This window comes from Lotus japonicus, chromosome 4 (genome assembly GCF_012489685.1).
Source record: "Lotus japonicus ecotype B-129 chromosome 4, LjGifu_v1.2".
NCBI classification, from domain to species: Eukaryota; Viridiplantae; Streptophyta; class Magnoliopsida; order Fabales; family Fabaceae; genus Lotus; species Lotus japonicus.
The window spans coordinates 65,420,103-65,434,639 of NC_080044.1; the positions used below are offsets into that span (position 1 = coordinate 65,420,103).

General features: G+C 37.4%; 1 protein-coding gene across 1 annotated transcript; it reads left to right on the top strand.

The window, feature by feature from the left end:
- The first annotated feature begins 2,928 nt into the window (after nucleotides 1-2,928).
- LOC130713165 (uncharacterized) lies at nucleotides 2,929-3,492 on the top strand. The gene has a single exon (XM_057562956.1). It carries the CDS (start codon nucleotides 2,929-2,931, stop codon nucleotides 3,490-3,492), a length of 564 nt encoding a protein of 187 aa, XP_057418939.1.
- Nucleotides 3,493-14,537: the final 11,045 nt, after the last annotated feature.

Sequence of the window (14,537 nt, forward strand, 5' to 3'; positions counted from 1 at the left end):
AAACCGGCCGACCCTGAGCATGGGAAATCTTCGCCGGCGCAAGAGAATCCACTGAAACAGAGCACCTGCGCCGATAGCCACCCCTCATCTTTCCAGCGTAAATCTCTGGTTTAACTGATAGATAAGCACCTCCCAGCCTTACTCCATCCAAGAATTCCATGGCTTTAATAGCGTCTTCCTTTTTAGCGTACCGAACAAAGCCGAAGCGAAACTTTCTCCCGCTTCTCCTCTTGCGCTGTAGAAATACGTTTGTCAGCCTACCATGTTGCAAGAAAAGATCCCTCACCTGATAGTAATCTACTGAATCTGCAATCCCGTCGATGAATAAGGGGTAGCAAGGACGAGCGGCGGGCACAGCAGCACCGACAACCCTTGCAGAGTCGCCCCTCTGTACCCCATCTTCGTCTTCCTCGTCCTCAGAACTTGAGGCGTCACCACTAGAATCAGAAAAGGCCTTCTTTGCAGCATGGGATAAGGAAACCCTAGCAGAGCAATTGAACTGTTTCATTGGATCTTTTATTAGAACAACAATGATATATTCACACCTCATATTTTATACACTTCATTTTCACATATTTTTATTTCTATCTCTCTCATCTTATAATCTATTACATCTTATACATTTTCTCTCTTACTTTTTTTTACTTTCTATTTCTCTCATCATCCACCTTTTTTTACTCAAATATGAGGTGTGTACTAACAATTATTCCATAAAAGAATTTTGTAGCACTCATAGAGAGAGAAAAATAGTGTGTACGTGGGTGTCAAAAAAGTTATGCTCCTTTTAACGCTTGATCTAACATGACGTGAATTCACTTCGATAGACACTAATCACACTGCTCACTCTCTTTCGTCTCAATAATGATATGTTCACACCTCACTTTTTATACACCTCATTTTTGTTTCTATCTTTCTCCTCTTATCATCTATCACATCTCATGTTTTCTCTCTCTTACTATACTTTTTCTTTTCTTCTTATCTCTCTCATCCTTCCACCTTTTTCCACCCAAAAAAGAGTGTGAAAGCAACATTATTTAAGACTCATAATAACAAGCATTACTCTTCCTATTTAATTATTTTTATCTAATAAAGTTGTTTATGAATCCAACTTGATATACATGTGACTTTCTGATATTAGAAAGTTGAGAACAAAATGTTAATTTCATATTGTTTAATTTCAAGTTACCCTTTATTATGAAGCCTATATTTCTTCTTTAGGGGTTTGTTTTTATCTTTTATAGGGATCAATTCTTACATCATTCTTTTCACTTGCAATCTTATGTTTCTTAATTCTTATCAATCTGGATATCCTTCTGGTCAAATTATTGTGTTTATTATTGTATTTCTTAACCTTATTCCATTATCCTAACCAAACAAACACATTAATTAATTATAAGTTGTTATGACCTGGTGACCTTTAAGATGACCCATATAGGAAAATTCTGAATGTTATCATAAGAAGAACACTGTTGGACAAACCTGAATACTAATTAATAGCAAATTTTGGTTGCTAACATATGGGTATGAAATGTTAATTAATATAAAACACTTTAAGTAAAATGATCCCGCAATAGTTGAGTTATCTAGTTGTATAGTTTCTGGAACACAGGTTCCTAGACAGGGGGACTCCTTTGCATTTGAATAGAGCTCTAAGCCGCAATTGGAATATGCAAAAGTGGTCGAAAGAGCCAAGAAAAGTAAGTGATAACAATTGAATAAAAAAGTGGTCTACAATTTTAAGAGATTTAATTGTGTTATTTTGGACTGATAATTGGCTCCCTAATGGTGCGCCAATTAATGCTCGTTTCGACGAGGTTGAGAGGCTTCACATTGAGAAAGTGGCTAACCTTTTGGTTCCAGGAGTGAGATGGAATAAACAGTTGGTTGAGTGGATTTTTTGCCCCGCAACGGCAGTCCGTATCTTGGTTGTCCCCTTATCGATACATGGTGGGCAGGATGTCCTCTATTGGACAGGCTCTAGTGATGGTGAGTTTATACAGAGATTGGTGGCGAGTTCTACCCCTACGGTGTCCACTGAGCAATCCATGGCAGTGTCTCTATGGCGTAAATTCTGGAAGTCTTCAGCGCTGCCACGTTACAAGGATGAAGGGCCGGCCCTGGGCCTGCGCAAGCAGGCCCACAGCCTAGGGCCTCCAAAAAGACGGGGCCTCCAAAAAAAATTCACATTAAACTTTTCCAAAAAAACAATTTAGTTATAATAATTAATGTTCAAGATGTTATTAATGACTTTAGCTGGTCTAGTGGTTAATAGTTGTTTATGTTACTTTTATGTACCGGGTTCGAATCCCACCTTTTGGGTTTTAACATGTTATTTGTTAATTAATTTTGTACTAAAAGAATTCAAAAATTAAAGCAAAAGGTCGTGTTGCTTGGATTCGAAGACGCAACCCCTGGGCGGATTGCAAGAGGTCAGTTGCCAAACAAACCAACATAATGGTTTTGATAAAATTTCGAACGTTAAATATATAACGGTATCTAGCAGTTGTATCTCCAAGAGATATTTCTCTTTATTAGGGGTTCATTTTTATTATTTTCCCAGGGCCTCCAAAATGTCGGGACCGGTCCTGCAAGGATGTCTCTTGGCGAGCTCTCAAAGGCATACTTCCAGTCTGTTCTGCTCTTCGACGGCGTGGCGTGAACGTGGATGGCTCTTGTCCCTTTTGTGGCATGGAGGAAGAGGCGGTGGACCATTTGTTCATGGAGTGTGAGGTTTCCCGTTGCTGCTGGTTTGGCTCACCTTTAGGGATACGTGTGCAGCAGGGGACTCGGTTTGAGGAGTTCATGTAACGTATCTTGGCTGGTGACAAAGCAGAGAACATTGCAGAGGTTCAGACGCTGATTTATGTGATCTGGGAGAGGAGGAACAGGTGCGTGTTTGACGGAGTGGAGGTGCAGATCGATGATGTCATGCGACGTGGTGGTGCTCTCCGTGTTCTCCCCTTACCGGCGGCACAAACTCAGCGTGGACAGCACCCTTCGAGGTGGAAGAGACCAAGGTGCGGGTGGATTAAAATGAATACAGATGCAGCAAAAGGAGCATACCGATTGGCGGGTTTGGGTATGGTTTCCCGCGACTCAAATGGTGATATCATGGCAGCGGCAACCCGATACCCTGTGGTGGTTCTTTCTCCGGTCATTGCTGAAGCACTTGACCTCCAGTGGTCCATGGAGCTTGCTACCCAACTTGGTTTCCGTTCAGTTCAGTTTGGGACGGATAATCTTGAGCTTTACCATGCTTGGCGGAAGCGGAATGGAGTGTCTTATTTATTTTCTATTATTAGTGATTGTTATGCTTTTATTCCTTTCTTTGATCATGTTGAACTTTCCTTTGTTCGCCGTAATGGCAATTCCGCGGTAACCTATATGGCTAAGAATGCTTCTTCTTTCCCTGAGCATGTTTGGGTGGAGGAGGGACCTTCTGGTTTGAGTCCTTTCTTGGATTCTGATGTTTTGACTTCAATGCCCCATTGATTTACTTAATGAAGTTTGCTATTTTAAAAAAAATAATAATGTTATTTCCACTTATGAAACTAGTAGTCATTTGTGGATGTTTATCATTGATATAACGATTTAATTTATGCTTAAATATGTAAGTTTTCATGTTTTTGGAGTGGATATTTTTTTATTGCGTTTTTGGAGTGGATATTGTTATTACTAAGAATTGTAAAATTCTCATTCCTTTACTTTCTTTTTTTCAGAGAAAGAAAGTAACTCGCTTGAGACATTCTAGAAAGTAGACTGAAGTATGTGTCAAGCAGGATCTCAACACAATCAGTAAAAGACACGTCAAGTAGTTGGATCATGGTTAGAGTGTATGTCACCACGTGTATTATGAGTGTTTAAATAATTTATATAACTGTGATGATGTACTTTTGAAAGAATATTTAAAATTAATTTATTTGATATGACATGAGACATGCAATTTAAGTTTTTCAATACAATTATGATTCTCTCCTAAAAAAAATTTACAATGATAACAGAAACAAAAAAAGGGAAAAAGAGAGAAATAGACATAGAATTGTAAACTGAATTTCTATTATGATAAGCTAGCTATTACAATAGAGTGTGATTCTCTTATATAGTGTGTTGGTAGCTTGCAGTACAAGTTAAACAAGTTGTAACAGAAAGCTAACTACACTAACTGAATCCTAACAGAATTCTAACTACTAACTATACAGCTGTCAATACAGCTGGATACAGTTGTTAATACAACTGGCGATATTTCATATCCTAAGCTATCCTATCCTTATTCCACTTATACACTCCCGCAAACTGAAGTGAGTTGGACAAACTTGTGTTTGTCAAACACACTCAGTTTGTCTCTGAGAAACTGAAACCTAGTAGGAGACAAAGCTTTGGTAAAAATGTCAGCCCTTTGATGCTTATAAGAAACATGTTGAACTACAAGCTGCTTGGCCTGAACCTTTTCTCGAACAAAGAATATATCCATCTCCATGTGTTTAGTTCGAGTGTGAAGAATGGGATTATGAGTAAGTAGCACAGTACTCATATTATCACACAAAACCAGAGGTGTTTGAAAATGAATCTGCAATTCAGTAATTAAGTAAGGATTGAACCCAAATAAGTTCTGCGGTTGTATTAGCCAGGCTGCGGTATTCAGCTTCAGTGCTGGATCTGGCTACTAGAGTCTGCTTCTTGGCTGTCCATGAGATGAGATTAAGTCCAAGAAAAACACAAGATCCAGATGTAGACCTTCTATCATCTGGATCTGCTCCCCAATCTGCATCACAGAAGGCCAAGAGGGGAAGAGGTTTAGAAAGAGAGCAAGGCTGAAGCTGCACACCATAAGAAAGAGTCCTTTGAGATATCTTAGTATCCTTTTCACTGCCTTCCAGTGCTCCTCTTGAGGTTGAGCCAAAAACTGATAAACCTTGTTAATAGCAAAGGCTATCTCTGGATCTTGAAGAAGAAGAGAGAAGTGAGGAAGAAGAAGATAGAGAGGAAGAAGATGAAGATTCCGCCATGGATCTTGAACCTAAGCTCTGATACCATGATAGCAGAAATAGAAAAAGGGAAAAAGAGAGAGAAATAGACATAGAATTGTAAACTGGATTTCTATTACGATAAGCTAGCTATTACAATAGAGTGTGATTCTCTTATATAGTGTGTTGGTAGCTTGCAGAGCAAGTTAACCAAGCTGTAACAGAAAGCTAACTACACTAACAGAATTCTAACTACTAACTATACAGCTGTCAATACAGCTGGATACAGTTGTTAATACAGCTGGTGATATTTCATATCCTAAGCTATCCTTATTACACTTATATACACATCATTTTAAATATATGTTAATTTATAATGTATAAAATTAGGGGTGTTACATTAGTCAATGTTGGCGGTAAAAATACCATTATACATAAAAACACTAACATAATTTGAATTTTTTTACAATGATGATGAAAAAAAAAAGATGAGAATTTGAAATATTACATGAATTTAGTGTTTAATTTTTAATTAATTATATTGAATCTAGAAATATAAAAGGGCACAACTTCAAGTTAAACAATAGGTTTTTTTTTAAAACAAGTTAAACAATAGGTTGAAAAATTAGACAAGTGAATGAGTTGACGCGTATTGACGCAATATCTCGTGTCTCCCATATTACTATATTAAACTCGTGACTAACCAAAAAATACCGTGACTACACAATTGGTTTTGTTTTAAATAAATAAAAAAACAATTTTCCTTTATCAAATTTGACGTATAATGGATTTTTTTAAAGAAATTGATAAGCCAATGTGATATTTGGTACATTAATATAATTTTTTTAAAATAATTTTTTTACCACATACCACAACATGTAATGTCCACCATGCAAAAAAAATTATTGAAGTTAATATGAAACATTATCTGGGTATCTCAATATTCTTCCTATAACATGTCTAATCATGAATTATTTATTTGAAAAATTTGTAAATATATAGTCTAGGGGAAAATGTGAGTATTATTTTTTTTCATTGTCTAACTTTAATATGTATATATTTTTTAAATTCAAGCAAAGCATACTCTAAATAGTTCTACTTGATGAAAATGTATATTAAAATCTAGAATTCTAGTGCGCTTATTGTTGCACATCACACGATTTAAACTAGCACCTAGATGTTTTCAATAAATATTTAATAAACCTTCCTTTTGTGTATTTGGGAATCCCGATCGGAGGTAACCCAAGACGTGCATTGTTATGGCAACCTGTACTGGCTATGATGCGGAGAAAGCTCTCCTTATGGAAGCAGAAATCGCTTTCTTTCGGGGGGTGAATTTGTCTAATAAATAGCAAACTTGTTGCGCTACCACTCTTCTTCCTCTCATTCTTTCGCATCCCGAAGGTGGTGGTTAAGGAAGCAAGGAGAATCATGAGGACTTTTCTGTGGGGCAGATCTGAATCGGTTCAGAAAATGAGTTGGGTTAAATGGGAGCAGGTTTGTAAACCGAAGGCGGAAGGTGGCCTGGGCATAAAGGACTGGGAACTTTTTAACAAAGCAATCTTGGGTAAATGACGATGGAAATTAATGCATGGGACCAATGATCTATGTGGCAAGGTTCTTTAGGCTTGGTATGGTAATCGAGTGGCGCAAGGTGTTCTGAATGCTAATGCAAATGACTCAATTTGGTGGCGTGACTTTGTTAAGTTATGCTTCGAGGATGAGTCGGGGACTTGTTTGTTTGATGATGTTGTGGGCCGGAGAGTGAGGAATGGGTGTTCAACACGGTTTTGGAAGGACATTTGGTGTGGTGGGACTCCACTAAGTGTTAGCTTTCGCAAGCTTTTTCACTTATCCTTGCAGAAAAATGACCCGATAATAAACTTGAGAAAGAGGGTGGAAGGCATTTGGACTTGGCTCTTTAAGTGGAGGAGGAATTTGAGCACTCGGGAGAACTTGATGGTGGCGAATTTGTGTGGGTTACTTGAAAGTGTACCATTGACGGAGGGGTCCAATGACTCTTGGGTTTGGACAGCAAACCCGGAGGGACACTACACGGTGCATTCAGCATACAAAATCTTACAAGGCTCTTCAGGTGAGGTAACGACCCCTTTCTTTCATATTGTCTGGGAACCGAATGTCCCTTTGAATATCTCTGTGTTCATGTGGAAAATTGTGTTAGACCGCCTACCTTTAAGGGTCAATCTCCGCAGGAGGAAGGTTATTCTGGCAGCAGAGGAAGTGCGCTGCCCGGTCTGTTCCTATGAGGAGGAAACCCTTGATCACATGTTGATTGTTTGTCCACTCGCTGCAGAAGTATGGTCACAATGTTATAGGTGGCTGGGGTGGACTTTAGTGCTCCCCGGGGACTGCAAATCGCATATGGTTCAACACTATTTCCCCTGATCACTGACTGCAAAGCAAAACTGTATAATTCGCTTCGTATGGTTCGCAGTGGCCGGGACCATATGGTCTTATCGGAATAGATTGGTTTTTCGAGATGGAGCAGTTCAAGAAGGAACAGACCTGATGGAAAGTGCTCAATATCGAGCATGGTTGTTGCTTAAAGGAAATGTTAAGGGATTTCACTTCTCCTTTTATGAATGGATATCATAACCTATTATTTGCATCAAAAGTGTAGCATAATTAGCATCAGGTTTGTGCTTGTCTGAAGAGGGTTGGGAGAGGTTGCTGAAACCTTCTCATTGACAGTATGGAGATGACAAAATTGGGACTTTGTGGAGCAGCTAGGATGTGTGCATCATTGGTTGTTCAGATCATGATGGTGGTGCCTCTCTATCTCTCGCTTTAGTGTTTTCCATAGATGTTGGAAGAGCTGTCCAAGAATTGGTGTTGGTTTCATGTATCATAGGGACTTCTGTTTTCTTTTCGTAATGTATTGCCTTGATTCTACTGTTTTCTTTTATTGCACACCTCTCTCTGTACATTCTTTTCTTTTTTCTTTGTATGGGTTGACACCCCTTGTGCCTCTTTTTATATAATTCATTGCCTATCCAAAAAAAACTTACATGTTTTCAATAAAAAAAAAAGTGATATGAAAGAAAAAGAAAATCGAATTACAGAGAAAAAAAGCGGTTTCACAAGGATCATAATCTTAATAATCTTCGATCGTTTTTTGTAACTTAAATGTAGGTTGGAGTGTAGGTCATGTGTTGGTGTAGGTTGGGGTGAAAATGTAGGTGTGAGTGTAGGTGGGGTGTAGGTATATGTATGCATATAGGTGTAGCTTTAGGTGCGAGTGTGGGTATAGGTGTAGGTTTAGGTGTGGGTGTAATATTGCATGTAGGTTGGGGTATAAGTATGAGTGTGGGTGTAGGTTGAGGTGTAAATGTAGGTTTGAGTGTAGGTGCGGGTGTGTATGTATGCATATAGGTGTAGCTTTAGGTGCAGATGTAGGCTTAAGTATGGGTGTAGGCGTGTAGGTATAGGTATGCATGTGGGTGTAGGTGTAGGCGTGGCATTAGGTTAAAGTAGGTTTTCAAAGAGGACAAGCCCCTTTTGCAGCAGACACATTTAAAATAGAATTATGAGACAAGTATTCATGTGCCAACACGTAGACCCCAAGTTTGAGAGAATCATGCAACAAATACCAAGTAAATTTTCCGAAAAGAGCTATGTAAGCCAACCCAGCATCCCTAACTCCAGAACCTCCCTTACTCTTAGCCTTTGACAATGTCTAATGTCTCTCAATTCAACAAGTTCCAACCACTCCTTCCATTCTTCTGGGACCAAATGAAATTACAAGTAACCTAATTCATATTATTTATGACCTTCCTCGAAAGCCACACAACCTGCATAGTATAGGTAGGAATCGTAGTAACAATAAATTTGGAGCGGCAAATCATTTTCCTTGTGTTTAGAATGTGAGAATTTCAAAAGGAGAGTCACATATGAATTTGATCAAGAATGTACGAAAACAAGAGAATATCTCATCCTTGAGCGAAAACCCAAGATACTTACAAACATCACGAAACAATAAGAATGAGACATACTTAAGATAATTTCCTCTTATCCCTTGTGCTTGCACATTTCAAGCAAAGAGCTTAAGATTTATTGACATTAACCACACACCCAAAGTTATCTCCAAAAGAAGCAAGAATGTCTCAAATCACTTTGTCCTGTGCAAAAAAGATATGAGATAGAGGGTGGGCATCCTCTACCTAGATGGATAGGCAGCCAAGTCTTTTTATTCACATATCGCTACATACAAATGGAGAGGTTTTCTATGCAAAGCACGAAAAGGTATGGGGACATATGATCTCCTTATCGGAGCCCACATTTGCTTCAACATAGAACCACTACCTTTAACGGAAATTCAAACTGACATTAAATGGTGTCTCATTTTCTATCTCACTGATAAAATTGTGACATGTTAATAAAAAAACTACGAATGTAATTAAGGTTATAAATGTTATATCCATATATTTTTTTAATTCACATCACATATTTCATTAGTTGGGTATAGATGAGATACCATCATTTGGTGGCATAGTCTCGTGTCTAATGCTTTTGGTTCAAGTCAATGCATGTCTTTGCAACTTGAGTGATTCTACCTATTTTGTTCAATTTTAGGTGCACATTATCAAATTTAGTTGATGATTGTCCTCTTTCCGTATGTTTAACTTTCTACTCATGAATTGAGCACTTTTTGAGTCCTGAATGCATGCTTTCCTTTCTATTTCTCAGTCAATTGTTGAACCATGTTATAAAGATTTGACAAGAATATATCTTGCTTAACTACAACATACCATATTCACTCAATTGGTGTTTCTGTCATTCTAGTTTCATCAGGTGAAACAAAGATAATGTACTCATTTCAGGTAGCTATTTTCATGGGATAAATCCTTGACTTATGGTAGGATGACTGGCTTCCTTTTTATGGTTTTCTTTTTTGGCCTATTTATCTTGATTCCACTTTGAAAGGTGTTTATTTTGTATGCTATTCTGAGGGACTAGCTAAGTTCATCTCCGATTGCATCTTTGTTTTGCTAGAGAAGGCTCTGCATGCACTTGCTCTGAGTACCCAAAAAAACTCTGTTTACAAGCTCAACTAAAGGACTAAATACATATGCATTCTATATTATGTGGTTGCAGGTACAACTTACAAGGATCCAGGAACATCAGAGGGTGAGCTAGTAGAAATTACATTAGCTCATGCATTTACACTAGTATCTTTCTGGTTATTTGATTATATTTGAATCTCGAGGTAGCAATGATAAACACTATATTTGGTCCAACTACTCTCACAAGGATTTTATCTATCCTATACTCCACATCCAATCCTCTAGCAGAGATGGGATAAAAAGTTGAGGGTATGGATTCTTATTCCTTTTTCATGTTAGGCGTAGAAATGTACTTAAACTTTATGCTTGTTTTTTTTAAAGTAGGTAATGCTAGAATATGAATTAAACATTGGAAGATTTGGCAACATTGAATTCGTGATAGGTAATTATGACCATGGACATGATTTTATTTGACTAATTTATGCATGGATGATTTAGGAGGCTATGAGTAATTTTTGCAAAATTATAAACACTAGACACAAATGATTGTAATTGGGATTGTAAAAAAAAATATTTGGCTATATAAATAAAATAGGTAAATGAAAATATTTCATTCTTCATTTATTTAATAAATGTCACCCTATGTAGTTTAAAAAGATTTTTCAACCACTATTATCACCATAAATTTTTTTTTTCAACTCGGATGTTTTATTCTACAACATTAGAGCGGGCGACGCACGATTGCAAATCATGTTGGTGAAGAATAACAATTGCGGAAGTATTGATAGGTGACAATGAAGAGGATCCTGACCCCTTAAATAGGGAGGTGTTCGAATCTCAAACGACATGTGTAACGTTGGTTTATGACTTCTCGTGTTTTTCCGAAGAAACATATATAATCTTTCATAATCAGTGTATTTTAAATTATATTTAATACTAATCATCACCTTTTGCACTGGGAAGTAGATAGAGCATGTAGCATTGCGAAGACAAAGGCGCACGAGGCAAACTTTTTGGATGCATTACACTAATACGTCACACGGTTGCCTAGTTGAAGGATACATCTTGTCTTGTTGCTTCCAGACAGCTTCCAGACACGATGTCTCTCGCAGATTACGGAATGTCATGGATGGGATGACCAATGTATCTGGAGAATATATGGAATGTAGATTAACTAACTTTGCGTTGGGAAAGAATTACAATCACCTTATCTGAATGACACACTTCGCCTAATGATTATGCTTTAGTATCTTGTCAGACTGTGGGCCGACTGGACGATGTCTGAAAAACGCAGTTCAAAAGACACATTTCACTTTAATGCTTAAGACAACTAGAATGAGGATTTGGGTTAGGATGTGTAAATTTTCTAATAAAAAAGATTTGAATCTAATATATAGGTGCTTGTGGCTGTGGTGAAAGGAAAATGAGTATTAGGTAGTAAAAAGGTGACTAGAAAAGAAATTTTAAAGGTAAACAAAATATTGAAGGAGAAGAATTGATGAGCGTTACTACGTTCCTCTTAAGACGTTACTATACCAAAGTAGAAACGAGAATGGACCCATATTCACCAAACTAATTGACTTAAATACCCTTCCCTAAAATGCGAGACCCACCGCAACCTACACGCCCTTTTTGGTCATTTCATCCTCACCCCTTTCCCTATCACCTTCACCTATTTTACCACACTCACAGTCACACTTTCTCTCCCATTCTCTCTCTCGCTCCTCTCTCTCTCTCTCTCTCTCTCTCTAAAACCTTCTTCTCGCATTGGCGTTCATGGCGGACGAAGATTCCACTCTGAGTACCCAAAAAAATTCTGTTTACAAGCTCAACTAAAGGACTAAATACATATGCATTCTATATTATGTGGTTGCAGGTACAACTTACAAGGATCCACAGGAACATCAGAGGGTGAGCTAGTGGAAATTGCATTCGCTCATGCATTTACACTAGTATCATTCTGGTTATTTGATTATATTTGAATCTCGAGGCAGCAATGATAAACACTATATTTGGTCCAACTATTCTCACAAGGATGTCTTCCCAAGCTCAGCTTGAGTTTTCTGTATCCTATACTCCACATCCAATCCTCTACCAGAGATGGGATAAAAAGTTGAGGGTATGGATTCTTATTCCTTTTTCATGTTAGGCGTAGAAATATACTTAAACTTTATGCTTGTTTTTATTAAAGTGCTAGAATATCAATTATACATTGGAAGATTTCGCAACATTGAAACTTGTAACCTTTTTTGTATGACCATGGACATGATTTTATTTCACAAATTTATGCATGGGGTGATTTAGGAGGCTATGATGATAGTAATTTTAAGCTTTATGATAGTAGTAATTTTAGCAAATTATAAACACTAGACACAAATGATTGTAATTGGGATTGTAAAAAAAATTATTTGGCTATATAAATAAATTAGGTAAATGAAAATATGTTCTTCTTCATTTATTTAATAAAAGGCTTAAAAGTTGTTTCTACCCCTGAAGTTTGATGATATTGCGATTGATACCCCACCTCAATTTTTTCTGCGGAGTGTACCCTGAATGTATCAGAAAGTTGCAAGAGTGCCCTTCTGTCAGCCTTCTGTTTAAAACTTGACGGAAGTGCTGACGTGACTTTTTTTATAAAATTTAAAAACTAAATTTACTTAAAAAAATTCAAGGACTAAATTCAGGGACAATCTCCCTATTCACCACCACCTCCTCTTCTTCTCTCTTCCTCTCTTCTCTCCATCTCCTCGCTAGTCAAGCCAGGACCACCAAACTGAGTCAATACTCTCTATATATACTTCAATGTAAAAACACCATTAACAAGAATAGCAAAGTAAAAAAGGTAAAGTTTCAGTTTTAAAATAATTTTTTGATGAAACTTAAACTCAGTTCTTACGCTAAACTAAATTGTCAATCAAAGCTTCACTAATTTATCCCCAAATTGAAATTCTTTAATTACAATTCCCTTGCCATTCGTTCTCACGTGAAAAATCAAACAAAGAAACAACAACAATCAAATGAAATTGGGGAGTGAAATCAAACGAGGAAGATGTGTGAGCCAGTCGGGGTTACGAACACAATACACAAAGCAAACCCCAATTTAATGGGTTCCTTTTCGTTCTGTTTCTTCTGCGTTCCTTTTCCTTCTTCTTCCAAACAGATCTCTCCTTTCCTTCTTCTATTTACTGTTTCTTCAGAGATAGATGTTGATGATGTGGGAGTGACACGATGGGTTGCGTTGTGTGTTTTGGTGGGTTGGGGGTGGCAAGATCTAGTTGTTTGCTGAGTTTTTAAAATTGTTTTCTGTATTTGGGTTGGGGATTGATGGAGAATCAGGCAAAGAATATTTGTGGAAGAGTGATGGGTGGTGGTTGTGGAACTGGGTTTGGTCCCTGAATTTTTTAATTAAATTTAGTTTTTAAATTTAATAAAAAATAAAAAAGAAATACCATGTCAGCACTTCCGTCAAGTTTTAAACGGAAGGGCTGACGGAAGGGCACTTTTGCAACTTTCTGATACATTCAGGGTACACTTCACAGAAAAAATTGAGCAGGGGTATCAATCACAATATCATTAAACTTCAGGGGTAGAAACTGCTTTTAAGCCTTAATAAAATGTCACCCTATGTAGTTTAAAAAGATTTTTCAACCACTATATTACCACCATAAATTTTTTTTTCAAACTCTTATGGTTCATTCTAAAACACTAGATCGTGCGATGCACGATTGCAAATCGTGTTGGTGAAGAACAACAGTTAGGGAAGTATTGAGAGGTGATAATGAAGAGGATTTTGACCCCATAAAATAGGGAGGTGTTCAAATCCCAAACGACATGCGTGACGTTGGATTGTGACTTGTCGTGTCTTGCCGAAGAAACAGAATCTTTCACAATCAGTGTATTTTAAATTATATTTAATACTAATCATCACCTTTTGCACTGGGAAGTTGATAGAGCATGTAGCATTGCGAAGACAAAGACGCACGAGGCAAACTTTTTGGATGCATTACACTGATACGTCACACGGTCGCCTAGTTGAAGGACACACCTTTTCTTGTTGCTTCCAGACACGATGTCTCCCGCAGATTACAGAATGTCATGGATCGGATGACCAATGTATCTGGAGACTATATGGAATGTAGATTAACTAACTTTGTGTTGGGAAAGAATTACAATCACCTTATCTGAATGACACACTTCGTCTAATGATTATGGTTTAGTATCTTGTTAGACTGTGAGCCGACTGAACGATGTCTGAAAAACATAAGTCGATGCAGCTCAAAAGACACATTGCTTAAGACAAAGGTGTTATTGTGAACTAGAATGAGGATTTGGGTTAGGATGTGTAAATTTTCTACTAAAAAAGATTTGAATCTAATATATAGGTGCTTGTGGCTGTGGTGAAAGGAAAATGAGTCTTAGGTAGTAAAAAGGTGACTAGAAAAAGAAATTTTAAAGGTAAACAAAATATTGAAGGAGAAGAATTGATGAGCGTTACTACGTTCCTCTTAAGACGTTACTATACCAAAGTAGAAACGAGAATGGACCCATA

Bases quoted from the DNA above. Each gene is read 5' to 3' on its own strand.
- LOC130713165 (XM_057562956.1), top strand. From the start codon at position 2,929: ATGCGACGTGGTGGTGCTCTCCGTGTTCTCCCCTTACCGGCGGCACAA.